The sequence below is a fragment of the Acanthisitta chloris genome, unplaced genomic scaffold, assembly GCF_000695815.1.
Source record: "Acanthisitta chloris isolate BGI_N310 unplaced genomic scaffold, ASM69581v1 scaffold34785, whole genome shotgun sequence".
Classification (NCBI taxonomy): domain Eukaryota; kingdom Metazoa; phylum Chordata; class Aves; order Passeriformes; family Acanthisittidae; genus Acanthisitta; species Acanthisitta chloris.
In genome coordinates this window covers 4,291-24,146 of record NW_008673778.1, presented here as the reverse complement: position 1 = coordinate 24,146, position 19,856 = coordinate 4,291, and the positions used below count along the sequence as shown (strand labels likewise).

The 19,856-nt window shown below is 41.9% G+C and overlaps 2 protein-coding genes across 2 annotated transcripts; one reads left to right on the top strand and one right to left on the bottom strand.

The window, feature by feature from the left end:
• The first annotated feature begins 211 nt into the window (after window positions 1-211).
• SLC16A12 (solute carrier family 16, member 12) lies at window positions 212-9,465 on the top strand. Its single transcript, XM_009075072.1, has 6 exons — window positions 212-339; window positions 2,296-2,399; window positions 3,653-3,796; window positions 6,168-6,747; window positions 7,842-8,101; window positions 9,203-9,465. Exons 1-6 carry the CDS (start codon window positions 230-232, stop codon window positions 9,463-9,465), a joined length of 1,461 nt encoding a protein of 486 aa, XP_009073320.1. The 5' UTR covers window positions 212-229.
• Window positions 9,466-15,481: 6,016 nt separating this feature from the next.
• On the bottom strand, window positions 15,482-16,916 carry LOC103802586 (interferon-induced protein with tetratricopeptide repeats 5-like; the record flags this gene model as incomplete). The annotated part of the gene is made up of 1 exon (XM_009075071.1): window positions 15,482-16,916. A coding segment is annotated over one exon (1,435 nt), but the record flags the coding sequence as incomplete, so codon positions are not given.
• Window positions 16,917-19,856: the final 2,940 nt, after the last annotated feature.

The window sequence follows — 19,856 nt, the reverse complement described above, 5'->3', positions numbered from 1 at the left end:
TGAAAGAAAACACTTTTCTGCAGCAGAGCTGAAGCAGTATGTCCTGCTCAACTGCACAGGTTACAGTGTGTGCAACAAGCCCTGACTCCCTCTCTGCCTGTTTTCTCTCTTTCTCTCTCTCTCTTCCCAGATGGCCAGTGACCCATGTGCCGAGCAGCCCTGGCCCGTGCTCGGCATGCCAGCCAGAGTCAGCCCCTGCCACTGAGGCAAGGAGGACAGAGGAGTCACCATGGCCTTGTCCCAGCGGGCACGGCACACCAGCCCTCCCGACGGAGGCTGGGGATGGATGATCGTTGCTGGCTGCTTCCTTGTCACTATCTGTACCAGGGCCGTGACAAGGTAAAGGCACTGCGGCTTGTCTTGCTGACCTGTTTGTGGCATTAGCTTTTTTTGTGGCTTTTTTTTTCCCTTAGGAAGAGGGTTTAGGATCTCTCTTGATGTCCTGCAGCTGCCAGGGTTATTCTGGTTAGGTACAAAATCTCTCTTGCTGCGTTTTTAAAGGCTTCCTGAAATCCTTAAGGCTGTGGGGATGGTTGAGGGTTTATGAGCCCTCTGGTTTTAGTCTCGCCTCCTCTGACAGCTGCTCCAGCTCTCAGCACCCTCTCCTTGATTTCTTACAGAACCAAGGCCTGGGGCACGTAGTGCTATTTCAGGCTGCAGAGGTTTGGGTGGGAAGGGAGGAATCATTTAGGGTCTCCTCAGATTCGCTGTGTCCCTCTGATCCCACAGCCATGCTCATTTTCACTTATCCCAGTGGATTAGCTTGGCTCCTGAGTCTATATGAAAAACATGTAAATACCCTCTCCTTCTACAGCAAGCATTTCAGGTACTGTCCTGCCCCCTCCATACCCTTCTGGTATCTGAAATATGCAGAAAACATTTTCTCAAAAATAGAAAGAGCAGGAATAGAATTCTGCCTCCCATAAACATAGTGCAATCAGGGATGAGATTGCTTCCACAGTGACTTTGATGTCGACGGGAGACAGAGGGGCCTGGTGTGTGTGAGCATGGACATTTAAGCTATATTAAGCAGGGAGATAAGCTCCCTGGTAAGTGAGGAACACGGGATCAGTGTCTCATTGGATGGCTAGTATAATGTAAATACAATGTTTCCTACCTAAACTTTGAATTTCTTTTAAAATAAAGCTGCCAGGTTTAGGGATCTAAAGCCTAGGGTCTTGGAGTCAACAGCACAAAAGGGGGATGGAAACACTGATACAGTGTTAGTTAATGTATACAAATGTATCAATTCTATAATAACAGTAGAGAATTCCCAGTGGATTTAATTCTTTTTTCACATATGAAATGTGTTGCATCCAAGAAATGATCTAATGGCTGGTGCACATTAAACTATATCGAAGTATGAATTATGTGCAAGAAAAAAAGCTGAAGAAAGTGGTCATTCATTGATTTGCTGGAAGGAAAAGAGAGGGGAAAGGGCATCTCTTGTTTGTCCAGAAATGAGAATGAAACTATGCAGCCTTTTAATCTGTCCCCCTGCAGAGACAGGTAGAATGGTAACACTTGTTAAGCAGAGCAAAGTGACCTCTCCTGGGAGCGTTTTATTAAACTGTTGGAAGGCCCATGAGCTCCTCTTTTGTTTTGATTCTGTTTGTGAGGATTTCCTTAGCACTTGTTTTGCACTTGTGCATCCATTGTGCACTGTTGCTATAGGTGGTGTTTACTCTACAGCTGCTATGTTGGCCCTTCCCTCACAGTTTGTGCAGGTGTGGAATAGCAAGCAACCAGGTCACTGAAGAACTGGGAAGATTGGGCTTTATCTACCAGGGAAGCAGCATCATGATATGGGCTATAGATTGCTGGTGATAATAACAACTTCGATTTCATTTCAGTTTAAAACACTGTGGGTTCTAAAAGCTCTAGCAGCAGATACCCCAGTGAGAAACATGGTGTTATAATGTTAATAATCTCTCTGAAGTAGTTATCTGTCTGCATTAGGCTCTACATCAGCTAATTGTCTAATCCCACTGATGAGATAATAGTTGGACACCAATTTGTGATTCAGTTGTTACCAGTGCAAAGCAAGGATTCTTCTCATATTCCATGTCTTGTCCTTCATGCATTAAGATAGCACTTCATTTCCAATATCCCTTAGAAACTATTTAAACATTTCTCAGTCTCATTGGGATATAGGCAGTCCACAGATTTGATTTTCCTGGGAGCTAGAGAGGACCTTCAATTGGCTACTTTTTATACCTGAAGAGTGTGACCAGTGTTTCCTGTGAGGCATATATCCCATGTTTAACAGATTGGTGTTCACGTTTTCTGTCCTAGGTGCATCTCCATTTTTTTTGTGGAGTTCCAGGCATACTTTGGACAGGATTATGCCAGAACTGCTTGGATTCACTCCATTGTCGACTGTGCTACAATGCTTTGTGGTGTGTATTACCCTTTTAAGTCTAATGTGGCTGCTTTTTCACAAGCTCCATCTGATTTTAGCATGTTGACAAGTTGGTGGAGTCGGGAAGAGTGATACCGTGGGCTCTCTGGGTATGATATATCCAAACTGCTTTCCTCAGCATAGTTGTGCAGGAAGGGAGTGTCTTCATATCAAAGAAAAGAAGCAGAACTTTGTTTTGTGAAATGATCTAAGTTTTCAGAAATGTACTTTTGTCAAGGTCTAGTGGGGCATAATGTGTTTGAGAGCTGCTAACTGAGCTTGTTTCTTTTGCCTTTTCATTTGAGTCATATTCAAGACTTAGCACAGGATGTACATCTTGCCTCCAGATCAAGTCACAGTCATCCTCCTTTTATTAAACTTGTATATTTACAAATAGTCTTCTCCCTTAAAAGAAAATTCAGTGGTACTAAAACATGACAGGCATCAGTGCAGCAGTTGTATCACATTTCTCATGGGTTTGCTTTAAAGCTCTACAGCTAGATGAAAATCCATGCCCTAGTCCTGGAGAAAATCCGTAAGAATTGCTAGAAGGGCAGAGGAACACAGCTGGAATGAGTCATAGCAACTCACCTATGTCAGACAGGTTATATCTTGAGAAAAGAAAGAGAAATAAGGCTAACCTTGCCCTGGCATTGCAGGTGATGGTGGGGGAGAGGGCTGGTGATGACACCCCACGGTAGAGGCAGGGTGATCTGGGAGCCATCAATGTTGGACAAGTGCAGAAGAGGGATAGCAGTCCTGAAGATGGTCCAGAAGATGTGAGACCCCTCCTCTCTGGGTCTGATGCAGAGCCCACAAAGCCAGGGAGGTGCAAGGACAGATGCCTGAAGTTACTGAGGGCTGAAGTGCAAATTCCAGGTGGGGGAAGGTCTGAGTGCTGTAAGCGTGGAGTAATGAACAGTGTGGGCTGTTGCTATGGCCTCTCTTGAACCTCAGTACTTCAGATCAGCTGTGTCCTGTAGTGACTCTGAGCTGTGAAAATAACTGCTGAGAAAGCTACTGTAAATTTCAGTTTTATCCTGACTTTCAGGAAAATTATTTTTAGAAGCGTTTTTTCTTTTGTTTTGATGCAAACATCACTGTGATAAGTGCTATGTTGGAAGATCACTCTCTGTAGCTGTGATCACCATTTCCTCCTCTTTGCCTCCTGCTTTCCTTTTCTTTATGGCTGTTGCAATGAACTGTGTGAGGCCCTGCCATTAACTACCAGCTTTATTTGTTTCTTTGAAGCCCCGCTTGGGAGTTTAATCAGTAATCACGTATCCTGCCAAGTTGGTATCATGCTAGGAGGGCTGCTTGCATCTACTGGACTGATTTTGAGTTCGTTTGCCACCAGTCTGGAACATCTCTACTTATCACTAGGAGTCCTTACAGGTAGGATGCATTCAGCCCTTTTGTTTCTGCCAGGAACACAACACAGGATTTGTTAAAAATGATGAGAGATCTCCTTGTCATATTGACATAGCACTGGTCAAACAGAGATACTTAGAAGTGTTCCCTTCATTGTAAAAGGGAGGCTTTGGCTTCCCCTATGAGAGCTTCAGCACTCACTGAGTATCATACAACCCAAATGTCAGAGAAAGGATTGTGGATAAAGTTCTGAAATTATGATAGGCCAGGAAAGACTGCTGTTGCAGGTGATATACATGCAAAAGCTTCCTTTTTTTTTTTTCCCCTGTGATTTGGGAGGAGTTTGTTACAGTAGGAGTTCTAGACTGGCCTAAAATATTTTCATACTTAGAAAAAAAAAGTTTCAATCAAAACATAAGAGTAAGTAAGAGCCAGTAGAGCCCTGGATGAATACCTGGCACCCCAGCTGTGCACCTTATTTTTCTCTGCATTACATTCCAGTTGAAAAGCAAAATTTGCTAGCTGGTAGTCTTACTGTAGCAGCTCTGCCATTTGTGTTCAGGTATGGTGATAACAAATACCTTTGCTCTGTCCTATCTGCCTGTTTTTGTTGTGCACAGAGGAACTTGAGGGAGGCCTGTGGTCACACTGGCATTCCTTCCTCATTAATACTGACCTGGTAGCCACGGTGATATAAGACCTTGTACTTGGTCCCCTGCTGTTTAATAAGGAGTTGGGGGAATTACTGCAGTTCACATGCTGCCAAGAGCTTATTTATTAAAAAAAAAAGTGCTTATTGTAGTGCATGTCACTCCTGTATTACAATGTTAATCTTTGACAAATGTGTTCATAACAAATTAAAAAGCTTCTTGTAACTCAAGGGGCTGTGCCACATACTATGCTAATGTCTCTGAGGCTTCTTTGGTGGGAACTGCTGTGAATACTGAGGTGGAAATGCAGTTGCACTTTGTACATAGAGTGGAAAGAGCCAATTCTGCAAGCAGTGAATTTCTGGTCTGTGGAGACTGATTGACAGAGAGATGAACTTTTGGTAAAGGCTAGAGGTGGTGCCCCCAACCCAATGAGGAGGTAGGACCAAAATGGGTGAACATCTAAATCCATAAAAGCTACAGGACTCAAAACTGTGTAGAGTGAAGCAGAGGTGAGACAGGGGAATGTCAATAGGTAGCGAAATTCCTTCTGAGAGGTATGAAAATGTTTTCAGCCCTAAACTTTGCATTTCCACATTTCACAGGACATTTATTGGCTTTTTTTCAGATCTATTTCCCCCTGCCAACTTGCTAAAAAATAAATGGTGTGTATGCCAAACAGAGTATGATTTTCACAGCTCTCAAGTAATGATGTCTACCTCAGGGCTGCTCCTCTGGCTATGCTGCATGTACAGATCCAACCCCAGCTCTGTGCTCTGCTCTTCCCCTGCCCTCATGAGGGGTGCCAGACTTGCCCAGAATCTCTGTAATCCACTTATTCAATCCTGGCAGGTTTAGTGCCTGCCCTACACAGTGTGGCCTTTGAGGAGGACGTAGCAAGCTGGTTATGGCACTGGGTGTTTATCTCCTCTATTGGCAAGTTCTGCTAAAGGCAGTGGGGACTGTTTTACTCTCAATGTAGGACATGCTCCAAAACCCTAGACAGGAACTCATTTCTGTGACTGATTCAGAAATGCATGTTTTAGTGTTAGGGCAACCACTTGATGATTAAAATCTGCTCTCTGGTTCTGCAGCAGAGACCACAATCTTTTCCTCTGTCCAAGAGCTGAATCTTATTTGTTTACTCAATTTGACCTGGCTTTATTTTCTGAGGCTTTTCTTCCCTCTTTACTTGTAGACAGGATTTAAAATGGTCAGGACTCCAAGCAGCTGTTGCACAGAGTTTGTTTAGCTGACTAAGAAAGGATTTTTTGTAGAATATTAGTAACAGAGACAGACTGCATTGTGTTTTAGAGATCTGAAAATTACTGATCAGGGTAGCAACAGACTGAAACACAGAGTGGTGCCTGATCAGGATAGTGTGCCCAGTGCCAGCATTGGTGTAGACCCTGGGGCAAGACCTCACCTTGCATGCAGGAGAGGCTGATGTACCATTTTTCTGATGTTTATTGACTGTTCTTGTTTTTAAGTGAACCCCATCAATTCTTTCTGAGCTTTGTTATCACGGATTAATGGTCATCAGTTAGGTTTGTCAACTAAATGGCCCTGTCAGTGGAAGAAAGAAGTCATTCTAGCTTCTCATCACTGACCTGGGCTGCACAATACAGAATCAGAAAAAGCTTTCTATTCATTTGTGCTATGAAAGCATGTTGTGTGATTTAATTTAATATGTTCCACATGTCATGCTTAGTATTAAGCCAACTGCACTGTGCTTTCTCTTCTAGGACTTGGGTTTGCACTCTGTTATTCTCCAGCCATTGCGATGGTGGGCAAATACTTCAACAAAAGGAAAGCGTTGGCATATGGAATAGCCATGTCAGGAAGTGGAATTGGTACCTTCATCCTGGCCCCCGTGGTCCAGCTCTTAATCGAACAGTTTTCCTGGCGAGGAGCTTTACTCATCCTGGGAGGTTTTGTTTTAAACCTCTGTGTCTGTGGTGCCTTGATGCGACCTATTTCTCTCAAGGAGGATCGTAAAACTGCTCCTGAGTTTCTTGAACAGGATTATGTCTCTGAAACAGAGAAACAAGATTTAAAGCGAATGTCCATCTGTTCACCTTTAATCAAAGTGTGGTCTCATGAATGTTCATGGAAAGAATATGACTTTTTACTGATGCCAGGCTTCATGGTGCTGGCAGTGTCAGTTTTATTTATGGCATATGGTTGTAGCCCTCTTTTTGTCTATTTAGTGCCTTATGCTTTGAGTGTTGGAGTGAGTCATCACCAGGCTGCCTTCCTCATGTCCATACTTGGTGTCATAGACATCATCGGTAATATCACCTTTGGATGGCTAACAGACAGAAGGTATGGGCTTATGGCTAAGCAAGTGTAAACTTTTGCTGGTGTCAGATGTAATACATATAAAAGTCAAAATTATGGACTTTTTATCTAGCATGTGTAACTTCAAAAAAACCCAAACCAACACACAGCCTGACTTTCACAAATACTTACTATTGAATGTTTTTGCCTACTCTGAGTTTGTTCAATTCTGCTGTTTTAATATTTTTTTTTACTGAAGAAATAATGGGTTTGTGCATTTGACAGTGGAAAAGTAACCCCCTGCCTGAGGTATGTTGAGCGTGATTCTCTGTATCTATTTCCTGGAGGATTTCACCCTGCTTCCTCTGCCTTACCCTTTCTTTTGTGCTGCTGGGGAGGCACAGAACTTTTGGAAGCGGGTCAAGGGTCTGGTCCAACACTGTCAGGTACATACTCAGAAGGACTGACTGAAATTTGTTATACATTTTTCCAGTATGTAAGAACTCACCATGCTTTACATACTCATCTCACTCCAAACATCAGCCTACAGGATCTGAAATGTCAGTAGATACTGTCTAAATTAACAAGGATTTTGATTCTAAAGGATGCATTTTTGTGCTTATTCAGTTTGTAGGAAAAATCAATTTCTGGTTTTGTGGGGCAGGGAGGAAGGGAATTGCCATCTCACCTAGTTCATGCTAAATCATGTTTAAGGTCTGACTGGAAGGGTGACAGCTAAGAGACTGCAATATTTTATCCATAATAGTGAGAGCACCTTCCTGAGCTGGCATGTAAAGCCCAGTGAAATGCTGCTTTGAATGCTGAAACTTCTGAGAACTGCAAAATCTTCGCAGCAGGGTGGCTTCCCTCACTAGGAATGTCCTGAAGGACACTGCAGGCAGCATAGGCTGTTGCTTGCCAGATGTTTCTGCAGCTGTAGGCGGGCAGTTTCCCTACCTGGGCTCATCAGTGCTGAGTTTTTAGTCTTGAAGATTGTGTAAGAAAATGGACTTAAGTTTGAGCTATATTAATAAAATACATTAATTAAAAGAGATACTTAAGCACTGCCTGCCAGGGCATAGAAACTGAGATGCTCTGTCCAGTGATAAGATTTTTCTTTTCTGTTTGAAAATTTGCAGGTGTCTGAAGAAGCATCGGTACTTTTGCTACCTCTTTGCTGTGGGAATGGATGGCCTCTGTTGTCTTTTCCTGCCAGTTCTCCATAACTTCCCCTTGCTTGTGCCTTTCTCATTTACCTTTGGCTACTTCGATGGAGCATATGTAACGCTGATCCCGGTCATGACAGCAGATGTAGTGGGAACTTCTTCGTTATCATCAGCACTGGGTGTTGTGTATTTTCTGCATGCCATCCCATATCTAGTGAGCCCACCTGTGGCAGGTCAGTTCCCAAATGACTTTCCTATAATCTTATCAGTACTTCAGGTTTACCTATTGATGTGATGTAAAAGGAGAGCAAGGACAGTAAGTACACACCAAATGTGGAGGTAGCCTCTGGGTAGAGAAATAACACACCTAGATCTTCATGAGTCTTTAGATCTCCCATTCTATCTCAGTGGGATGATTTCTACATATAGAGTGAGATGAAATCTCAAAACCAAAACAGTATGGAATGGGCTTCTAAGAACTGTTACATCACCACTTCATGTAATTTAGAAATTGTGCAAGTAGAAGGAGCAAAATATTTCAGTGTAAAATCACATGATTTTGCAAAGGATCTAAAGAGAGTTTAATTCCAAGATTTATGTTTTTTTTTGGTGTGGAGGCCTTGATCTTTTAATCTCCAAACTGCTTTGAACAGGCAGGTGAGTCAGCTCCACTCCTATTTGTTCAGAAGCTCATTGCTGTAATATCTAACTATCATTTTCCCCATCGGTTCCATTACAATGAAGTAAGGATGAGAGCTGTACTTGTATTATTCTTTGGGAAGATCTTGACACAGTTTTCAATATTGCAAAAGGTCAGAGATCTTTTTCAAACAGCCAAGTATAAATTCCGTATTTTTCTGCTGTTCACATCAATTCCCAATTAATCGTGGCTTCTGGAGCTTTTGATTTCCCATAGCAAAAACTATTGCAAAATAGAATTATTTTAAGTGTAGCATGAGCCTAGGGTATAGCTCACTGAATGTTCCTGCATGAGGGTCCCATGCACATACTATTTAATCCCAGGGCTCCCTAAGCCTGTCTAAAGACTGCCAATTAAATCCATGCAGCTGGAAGATGTTTATTTGGTATTGTGGATATGACTGCTGTGCCTTTTCTCATGCATTTGACCTCCAAACAAAAGCCCATAAAAATCTTATCTGCCTGCTGAGGATAAATCCTTCCCTGCTCCAGGAGGTAAAAGTATAGTGATGGTGGTGTAAACCTGTATTGTTTGACTGTGTTTAGAATGTGGTAACTCCAGAAGTTTATAGAACTCCTGCTGATCACAGTATTTGTAAATTGTCAGCATACTGGTGGACCTTTTTTTTTTTCAGGTTGGCTTGTGGACACAACTGGCAGCTATACTGCATCATTCCTCCTGTGTGGATTTTCTATGATATTTAGTTCAATGCTATTGTGCTTTGCAAGACTAGCAAAGAAAATCAAAAGAACACATTTGCAGTCTCTCACTGGTGATACAGGCATGAAACAGCACATCTGGACCAATGGGGCAATAGCTTATTCTGTCACAGCAGAATTAGACCAAAAGGATGTTGAGTTTTTGGCTGTGGATACAAACAGCTACAGCACCAGGTGACAAGTACCATCAAGACTCAGTACGGCACAGCCGTGACTGAGACAGAGGTGGCTCTGTAGTGTTATGCTGTTGAAGACACTACTCCTGTGAAACAAGGCATCTCTCTATTAGATTTTTCTGTCATGTTTTAGTTGGCTAAAATTTACCTACAGCCAAAGTAACACCAACTTAATGCAGTAACAGAAGAAAGCTAGACTGAAAAGAGTTTGTAGGTATATGTGTTCACAGATTTATTTGAAATGCGATCTCAGCTCCACAGGTAAATGATAATTGGCTATAATCAACAGAAAACTATGAAGCAGTCAGTCACAAAAACTGAACAACAGCATTTAAATTACACAATTTAATGTAATGACACAAGCTTTTTGGTGTTGTGGTCTAGTATGTTTCGGTGGACTAATCAGACAAACCATCAAAAAACCCTCCACATTTATGAGCCTGCATGAAACTCTTTGCAAATAACTATTTCAAATGCCAAAGCTATTTTTGTTTGTTTGTTTTTGGAGGTTTTTTGCTTTGTTTTACAAAATCTGGCAGTAAACTGTGATTTATACTGAAAACATCTCTGGAGCAGCTTTAATTTTTACAATGTGCCTGAACTTTGTACATACATTGCAATTTAATTTCAAATATGGTCTTAGCCTCTACAGCAAAAAAGTTTATTTCTTTTTTTTTTCCTTCCTGGATATCTTTAAAGCTTGAATTTTTAAAAATTGACATTCCAGGTATGATCTTCCAGCTGATCCTTGTCTTGGAGGGTGGAAGAGGTGCTGTGGCGGCTCTACTATCTGAAGAGGAGTAAATTTGTGCCAGGGGACTAGGCATGCTGATACACAAACCTGCTTTAGCTGCACTGGTTGGAAGAAGCCCAAAGGTAGCCCAGGAGACCAGAGGAGAGGCTCATGTGTTTCCAGACACAGAGCCTCTTCCTCTTGTAAGATCAGCAGCTGTTGAAGAACTTTAGAGCCCATGCAACCAGATGACTGAGAGACTGCCCACTCCACAGCCATGAGTAAAGAGGATGTTGCCAGAGTTTTTTTTGTGCATTGCAGTGGCAAATCTGTGTCATTTTGGACCCAGGAGTTGTATCTTCAGGCGGTGCAAGTTACTCGACTGTGCCAGCTGAAGACCTCTCGCGAGGGTCACTGGCCTTGATGGCCAGAACACAACAGCTGCAGTTGCTGATGGTTTGCAGCTACTTGTGTGAGGAATATACTGCAGCTGTCTGCTTCACACGAGCTATGGACTGAGTGTAGCTCATGGGGTAAATTACTGATGTGATGATCTAACAAATGATGGGATGTTTCTGCATTTCCAGAGTGAAACTGTTGTCAGCAATGGAGGAACTTCACATTCTGCAATTCAAATTATTTCAGTGTCTTGCTGCTGTATAAAGCTGCATCCTGTTCATTAACAAATTGATCCGGGTCCAAATAATTGTCATTAACACAGAACAAATAGTTTTGTTAATCATCTGCAGTGGCTGCTCACCGTGTCCTGCTCCACTCTGTGCCTTGGAAGGGAAAGCAACATAGACTGATGACCAGCAATTTGATTTAGATCAAGAGTAGAGCCATGAGGGTATAATGTATTTATATATATATATATATAAATAGCATGTGTATCGAGTAGTTTTATTCTTCAAGCATATTTCAAATAAAAAATATTAAATTTCTTTTACATCAGTTGTCTATGCTTAAATAAAGCATTTCTTGCTGCCCTGCTTCAGAAGTGAGTGCAGAGCCAGTAACATGATCTGTGTCCGCAAAACACAGAGTAAGAGATGGGAGTGTAAAAACTAATGACATAACCTTTTTCAGCTCTACATGAAAATTGACTCCTGGGCCCTAATTTTGTTTTTCACATGTGTTCCTTAAGAAAAGACAAAAAAATTATCCATGAGTGTTTCTTAATGAGTTAGGAAAAATATGCACATTTGGAAAAAGATGAAGTGGTTTTATTAATTAGTACTGATGAATATAATTTTTAGATCTTAATTCAATGTTTTAATATTTTTAAAAGTAGAGAATAATATGATCTACAAAGAATATAAGTTATTTTCAACAAATTATAAATTACCACTGCATTGACTTTACAAAAATTTAATCACTTTGTTTGCCACATTATAACATGTCACCAGTTGTTCATGTCAGAACTGCATATTGTAAAAGCCTCTTGGAATAATGCTATATGCATTTTTATCATAGTAAACTGTACTGTGTAATACATCATTAGCATTTTTTATTTTTTTATTTTGAGAGATTTTTTCCATAGGCTTTTCCCTTATTGTGTTTAAAGCAGTACTTCTTGTTTTAAATATCTTATTTAGCAGCAAATAGACCTTTTGTAGAAAATGGTAGAATTCTTTCAGGCTTTTCTAACACTGTTTCTGCTCTGACTGAGGCCAATAGGCAAAAGCTTATATACCAGAATGATGCTTTCTGTGCATAAAACACCCTGTGAAATATCAGCCCTGTCATGAATGTCCCCACAGAAGGAAGGAAGCATTACAAGAAATGACCTGCAAGTGGAAGAAATAGGAATACAGCCCAGGCTTGTGAAGCCTCATGCCAAACTTCTACCCCCTGGTCTACATGGCTCAAGCTGAACATCACCTTCTTCATCCTGCCGTGTGAAATAGTTCAGGCAACACATTGTTGAAGTCTCTGGATTACAATATTTTAAAAGAATACCTGATTGTATCTGCAGTATTTTCTTCAGAAATGATAATATTCAGTCTGTCCCCTATGGAGGATATTTCCCGGCATGGCAGAGTGCAGCAGTAAGCTGAGACACCTGGGCAAGCTGTGAACAATTTGCCAGGCTAACACTACATGTTCAATGATCTTAGTAGCCTTTTCCAAACTTAATGATCCTATGATTCTGTGTTTCCACTAGCCCTGATGGATAGGAGCCCTGATGGATAGGAGCATTGATGGAGCACTGCATGGTTGAGCCTGTCTGGCTTCCTGGGACACTGTGGTTTGACTTGGCTGGGGTAACATCTGTCTGAGACAGAAACAGACAGACTCTACCTCAGATGAATCCTGCCTGGGATATTACTCTGTTCTGTGCAGTGAACAGGAGTTCAGCGTAAGGAAGTGAAACTGCTTGCAACTGCTGAAGTTGTCCCATCAGTTTCCATTCCATGAGGTTTGAAACGGGGAAATAATAATTATTTTTCAATTGTTTCTGTTCCAATGATAATCTGGAACATTTAATAAATTGTACCTTGAAAAGCTGTGTGAATGCAACATTGGAAAAGTCGAGTACCTTCTGTTGAAAAAATACTGCTTTGTCAGAAAAAAACATTCCTGAAACATTCCTGTCAGCTTGGATAATAATTCATCTCCTGAGAAAGAAAGGCTGTCTGTGCTCCTGGGTATTGAGTATATTTTATATTGCCACAATAATTCCTTTTTGCTTTCTGAAGTGTTGCAAATTTATGTAAGAAGGAAGAGCTTGTTTAAGTTAAGCTGTAAAAGTACTTCATGGTTGGCACAGCGAAGTCCTTAGTCAGGTTTGCCACACTAAATAATAACTTCTTCTAAGTAAAAATTCTGGTGTATTCCAGTAGAATTTTCTATATAATCTAGAAGGTGCATTAGATTCATAAATTAATACTTCCTGAAGGGTTATCTGCACTTTTGTTTCCCCTGTACCGCTGCATCGGCTCCAGTGATGTAGTCCTACCTGAGTGTGAATGGAGAGGTGATCAGCTTCTGCGCGTTTCTGGTTTTGCCTAATGGACTTGGACGGTGCAAAATGTGTGTTTTGTTTTGTTCACCCCTCGAAGAGCAAGTTCAGCCTCTTGCTGTGTCGCCGCCCCAGGTAGTGCAGCAGCACCACCCTGTGGGGAATAACATTTTTTCTCGTTTCTAGGCCACTGGGCAAAATCCAGAAGGCTGTGTTCGCACAGAGCATCCCCAGGCAGTACTGCGCTCCAGCACATTCCTCCAGAGTCCAAAGCAGGTGAGGCACAATGAATGAATTTCTTGCATCACTGTGTCTCACAGTCAATTTCTGCACTGTGGAGAAGATTGAACCACTCTGACTCTTCATAAAAATTCAGGATCACATTTAAAAAAAAATTAAAAATTTATAGCTTATCTTTGTTTCTGCAAGTTTTATTCCAGAACAGGCTCTGGTGTCAGGGTGTGGAGGGGAGACGGATGTGCCACCACTGCTTCGGGAACATGCACCACCTCTTTTTCAAGTTCTTCCCTGCTGCTCTCCACCCTCGGTGTTCTCAGTAGGGTTTGGACAGCAATGATGCTGACCTTAGAAGCCCCCAGGACTGAGAAAGGCAGTAAGTTGCCTAACATTGCCTTTTGCCCACACAGATGAGCACATCACCATAGGTAGTCCCCAGTTCCCGAACTTCAACCCCACTGTTGTTTCTACCAGCTTCTAGGAGTGCTCTGCCCTTCCTGTTCCCAGTGCCTCCTGTTCTCACTCCTCACTGCTCCTTCCCTAGACAGGCCTGCCTTTGTTTGTAAGAAGCTGGCAGGTGGTTGGGAAACAAGGATGGATTTTGCCCCAGCCCATTCTTTAGGAAAAGGTGTGGTTGTATTATGTACACTGTAAACTCCTGATCCCTTTTGCTTGTATTATGAAAGATTTTATGAGGAAAAACTGAGAAGGAAGAGGCTTATTGATGTTTTGTGATGTCACATTGTGTTTTTCATTCCTTCCGTCTTGTCATCTTGTCTATACATGGGTATGCTGTTGCAGGGACAGGAATGCTCCAGGATGGCTGGAAACAAAAGTGCACATACTTCCTGATGGGTTCTATCATCAGTTTGCTTCATGCTAAACTACTGGCAAGGACTCAGAAGTGTTTTGGAACTACCGCATTAGTTTTCCCTGAGCGCCATGAACTAAGATATGAAGGTACACTACTGTGGAATTAGGACAGGCTGTAGTAAAGAATACTGATTTTAGTTGGCTCTCTGAAGACAATCACCTCTTCTGGCATTTCAGCGCTTTCTTCCATTCACAGAGACTCTGAGACCACCCACCCCTTTGCCCATATGCCCCTTGTGTTCTGCTGCTCTGCTCTCTGGTGCTCACGCAACTCTTGGCCCTAGCTGCACCCTGCCCTGCATGTCCAGTGCAGTTCATTTCTGGTGTGTCTTTGCTACCCCCGGCTAGTTCCACAAGCATGGCCATAGATAGCCATCTCTTTGGCATCTCATAGACCGCTTTTCCTTCCTCTCCAGATGTTTGCTGGTGCAGTTTTGGGTAAACTAGGTAGATGTTGTTTTGTGCACAGTCTTTGGTGTAACACCTCTGAAGCCAGCATTGCTGAGAGTCCAGGGAAAATAAATCGGGCTGTTTTCTGAGCCATTCATATCCTGACAACACTCTATCCCTGTTACTTTGTTGAATGGCCATTTCCCTCTAGTCAATCTACTATCATGAAGACAGGTCAAGAGAGAGACACCAGAAGCAACAGTTGATGGATGCAATGCTCTTTAATACACATTTTGTAAGCTTTCCAGTGAACTGGCTACACTGTGTTCATTTTTCTGAGCAAGCGTCAATAAAAGTTTCTTCTACAAAAGATTAGATGAAATATTTTAAAAAGCATCAGAAATTCCATTTGTGTGTAAGACTCCCTTTCAAGTAGACAAAATACTACAGTATGATTCCTTTATCCTTTTGTCAGTAGGAGGTAATATCTGATTTTTAGCTTAGAAGTTCTGTGTTTTGCAGATCATCACTTACACACAACCTTTATACCTGTGTTACAGATCTGTTGAAGGCTAAGTTAGATGAGCTATTATTTAGTTATCCAAGCATGCTCTCTGCTGGTGAGTGAACAAAGAAATGGACAATCATTGCCTGCAGTTTCTACATTACCACCAGAAAGTGATGCCACCCGTGTTTCATCTGGCCATAATGTCACCTTAAAACAAAAACCAGCCAACCAACCAACGAGAAAGAAAGTTTTAAGAATCTCTTGAAATGTCCTCATGTTCGGGGATTTTGGTGTGAAGGATTTTTGGGAGCTTTAGCTTGAGATGGAAAGGCGCAGCTCAAATAATGCATTCCGATAATCTTCATTGTTGGGATCCAGCTCAATGGCTTTCTCATAGCACTCAATTGCTTCATGTTTTTTCCCCGTTAGTTTATGAACAAGTCCAAGGATGCCAAAATCTGTTGCATTTCCTGAACCTCTCTGAATTTTCTGTTCCAACAATTTCTTCAGAGCATCTCTGCACTTATTTCTTCCATAGGAATCTTTTTCAATTTTCAGCCCTTCTATGTAATAGTGAATTGCTTTAGAGACTGACTTCATGTGAAAACGCTGAAAATTGCCATAATTGAAGTAGAGTAGTTGTTTTTCAGTACGAGGTAGATCATCTCTGTGAAGCACTTTCTGAAATGTCTCTTCTGCTTCTTCATACCTCTTGCCTTCTGCATACATGTTTGCTAGGTCAGTATGGGCAGTAAAAAATTTTGGCCTTCGGTCTACCACTATCTTAAAATGAAATGTGGCAAGCTGGATGAGTTCCTCCACTTGCTTTTGAGGTGGATAGCTTGTGTTTTTCAATTTAAGCATCTTTCCTCTGTAGCAGATTCCTAGTTGGTGATGCAAAAAGTTACAATTTGGTGCCAATCTTAGGGCCTTTTTCAAAATCTCTACTGCCTTGTCCACTTCTCCTTTCCTTCTGTAAAACACACCAGCATATCGCAGGAAATAAGGATGATCAGGGGTTTTCTGCATGGCTGCTTCAATATACATCTCCCCTTCAGCAACTTGCTGTAAGTCCTGAAGCTTTAATGCAAGTAATGCCATAAGGGAAGTATCCTGTGGATTCAGTTCCACTGCACGCTTCAGGAGCTCAAAGGATGGGACTGCCTCTTCATTATATCTGTAGGCTATTTTTTCCAAACGATACATCGCTATTGCATAGCTGGCATTAAAATCTGGGTTATTGGGTTCCTTCTTTAGAGCAATTTCGAAGCATTCCTTTGCTCTCTCGTAGTATTTCTCCCCAAAATGTAATAATGCCCACCCTTGCCCACAATAGACCTCTGGAAGCTGAATCTTCCCATCAGCAGTACTTGAAAGACTTTTGCTGATGTCTGCCACTTTGCTTATGTAAATTTGAGCTTCTTCGTATCTCTCCATGTGGTAATAGATCCAGGCATAGTTCCCCCAGGTAACAAGATTTCTCCCGGCACTTTCATCCGGATGATGTTTTTGAATAACTTGTTCAGCTTTTTGGAGATTTTTCAGGGCTTCTTCATTTGAATTCTTTAAGTGGCATACATAGGCTAGTAGATTATAATCATTGCTGTTGGATTGCATGGAAAACTCAATTCGTTCGACAGTTTTTTCCTCTAGGCAATCGAGATCTACATCCTGCTCCTGCAAAGCCCATGTAAAATGACATTGTAGCTGCAGTAGGGAAGTCTCCAAGGAATTCTTGGAAATGGTACTAGAAGAAATCCAAGAGAAAAGTTACTTGTACTGCATTTGGTTTTTGCTATCCTTTTTTTTAAACCAGGCATGATGCACATTAGAGGCAGTCAATACGTCACCTCGTGTCCCTAGTCCACAATACTTCAAACAAGCCAAAGCTGTGGAGAGCAGTAGGTCTAAAGTGCTGACTAGTTATTTTAGTAATTCTCCTTGCTGATGTATGAGGGCATCTCTTACATGGCAACAGAGCTGGTGTTCTGGATGTTGAGGAGGAGGGCTGGTCTCTGGGGTAAAACTGGCACATCTCTGGCCCTCAGGAACATATTTCCTGTGCTGGGAACATTTTATGTACTGTTCCTCTGTGCATGGGGGTGAGCTGATGGTTCTTGGATGGGCCTGGGAGCAGCCTGGGCAGGGTGTTACATCCTCCTGCCATTGCCTGCAATGTGCCCCTGTGTGGATGCACAGACAATCTTTACACCTTCACAACACAGAGGAGATGACATTTCAGTCCATATTGTGCTCTCCCTTAAAGAAGGAATCACATATGACTTTCTTACTGAAGCTTCTCAGTCAAATACTTCTCTGCTGTCCCTCCTGTAAAACCTAGTAGGTCTAACAGCTACAACCATGTCTTCTGGGGGAAAAAACGAGTGATGGAAAGACTGCAGAACTATGAGGAGGCAAATCAAGAAGGAATTGGGAAGCAATTGTTACAGGTTCTTGAACAGTGCCAAGCACACTGGGGAAAGCGACACTGAAAACACGTTTCTACCCAAACCATCTGACAAAGAGGTACTGGAGGAAGGTCAGACTGAAAAGGTATTTATGAATGCTCTTAATGCATAAGTTTGTCTTACAAACTTCTTTGCCTTGCTCAAATAATCTTCTCTGTCTAACTAATCTTTTTGATTGGTATTCCCAACAGTCCCTAATTAAACAGCTGTGTGTGAGGCAATTACAGTTCTAGGATGAAGGGGAAGTGAGAGTAAGCTCCTGTTATTATCATTGTCTTGTTAGAAATCTCTGGCTACAGGTGAATAGCACAGAACAGATAGTGGCTTCCAAATCAACAGGAATAGCTGCAGCCTTTAAATAGTCCTATTCAAACAGCCTGGATTTCATCCCCAAACTTCATGCACAGTTTTTCTGACTTTCAGCTCTGTTCACTGAGACTGAACCTTGTTGGAGAAGCAACAACATGACAATATTCAAGATCATCCTTATTCTATTTCGATTCTTCCAGTAAATAATCTGCAAAATATTTTCTGCTCTTTGGAGGCTCCAAGTCCCTCACAGCTTACAGTTAGGCAAATAATAAGCATTACTTTTCCTGTGGCATAGAGAAAAAGGATCTTTCAGAGACTGGGTTGTCCTCTTACCTCATAGTTTTCCTTCTCTGCTCGCCTGTCTTCAGGTAGCTTCGAAGCCAAAGGATTGCTGTTCACTGTTGTTATGCCTTCTATTTTATGTGGTCCAGCCCTCATGTGATCTGTGGGTAATTTAACAGGAAACCAAAACTGACACTCCAGCTTTACTATGAGTCTCGATTAGAGAAATGGAAACTTGTGAGTCACTAAGGTGCCCTTTGCCAGCCTGGCTCTCTGCCAGGTATGTATTACCTTGTGTTGTGGAGAATGTGGCACCAACTCCTTGTGCTCCCAGTGCTCCCAGCATTTACTTTGTTCAAAGGCAGAGACATCTACAATAAGGAGAATATTTCAGGATAGTACGGGCTGACCAGGTTGTCATGCATAGGCTAGGGAAGGGTCATTTCTCCCTCCTGCCTCTGCCAATGCATCTTTGTGCAATTTATAGAATCACAGAATCGTAAAATGTTAAGAAGTTGGAAAGGACTTTGAAGATCACCTAGTTGCAACCTTTCCTGGTGTGGGCAGGTACACCTTTGTTGTGGGCAGAGTGGGAGCTTCAGACAAAGTTTGTTAGAGAAGCTCCTGTTGAGTCCAGAGGTGCAGACAGGACCCCCTTGCTTTCTAAACTCCTTCTCAAAGAGGAGCCTGTGTGGCTGGATCCAATCTTAGCCCCAGACTTTGTCAACAATTTATGTCTAAAGGGTTATACAGGTGTAATTGAACCTTTGTACAACTTTGTCCCACAGGGATTAAGGATGGCAAACCAGATACATTTATATAAATAGATATGATTTATTCTGAGAATGATTAGACAAAGAGGTGTTAATCAGAATTATTTACTACACAGTATACAACTATTCTAATATAGTGCACTATAAAGCAATATTGAAGCAATATTAAAGCAGTTGTATTAAAGCTACCAAAACCAATTATTAAGTAGAGATTGATGTTACTCATCCTCAACCTCAAGGAACAACCTTGAGGGATGTCCCCACTCGAGGGAGGAATCCTCACACATATACTCCAAGAAGAGATATGTTAGAAGACCCTGCCCCTAAAATTTGGGACTGGGCTTTTGTAGTATGAAGTGATTGACTGTCAGTCAGATGTGTCCAGGCCAGCTGTGTCAGCACAGCAGCTTCAGATAAGTTATCAGTAGTATCATTTGTTTGTTCCTTTACCAGTTATCTGTATCTCGCCTTCAGGATGAGTCAGACTGGTTTCAGTATCATTTCAGCACCAAAAGCAGGATGGCACCCCTTCCCCATTTACCTTCTCCATTTAGCTTTGCAAATAGGACATTTATCAAGCTGTTTTACCCCATTCCAAAGCAGAGCATCCTGCTACAACCTTCCACCAGACCAGGTTGCTCCAGGCCTTGTGCAACCTGTCTTTGAACCAGTGTTCAAAGATGCCCCAACACAGGGTTGGGCCATCCACAACTTCCCTGCGCAACCTGTGCCAGTGTCTCACTACCTTCACAGGAAATTTTTTTCCCTAATATCTAACCTACATTTCCCCTCTTTCAATTTGAACCCATTACTTGTCCTACCACTGCAGTTCCTAACAAAGAATGCCTCTAC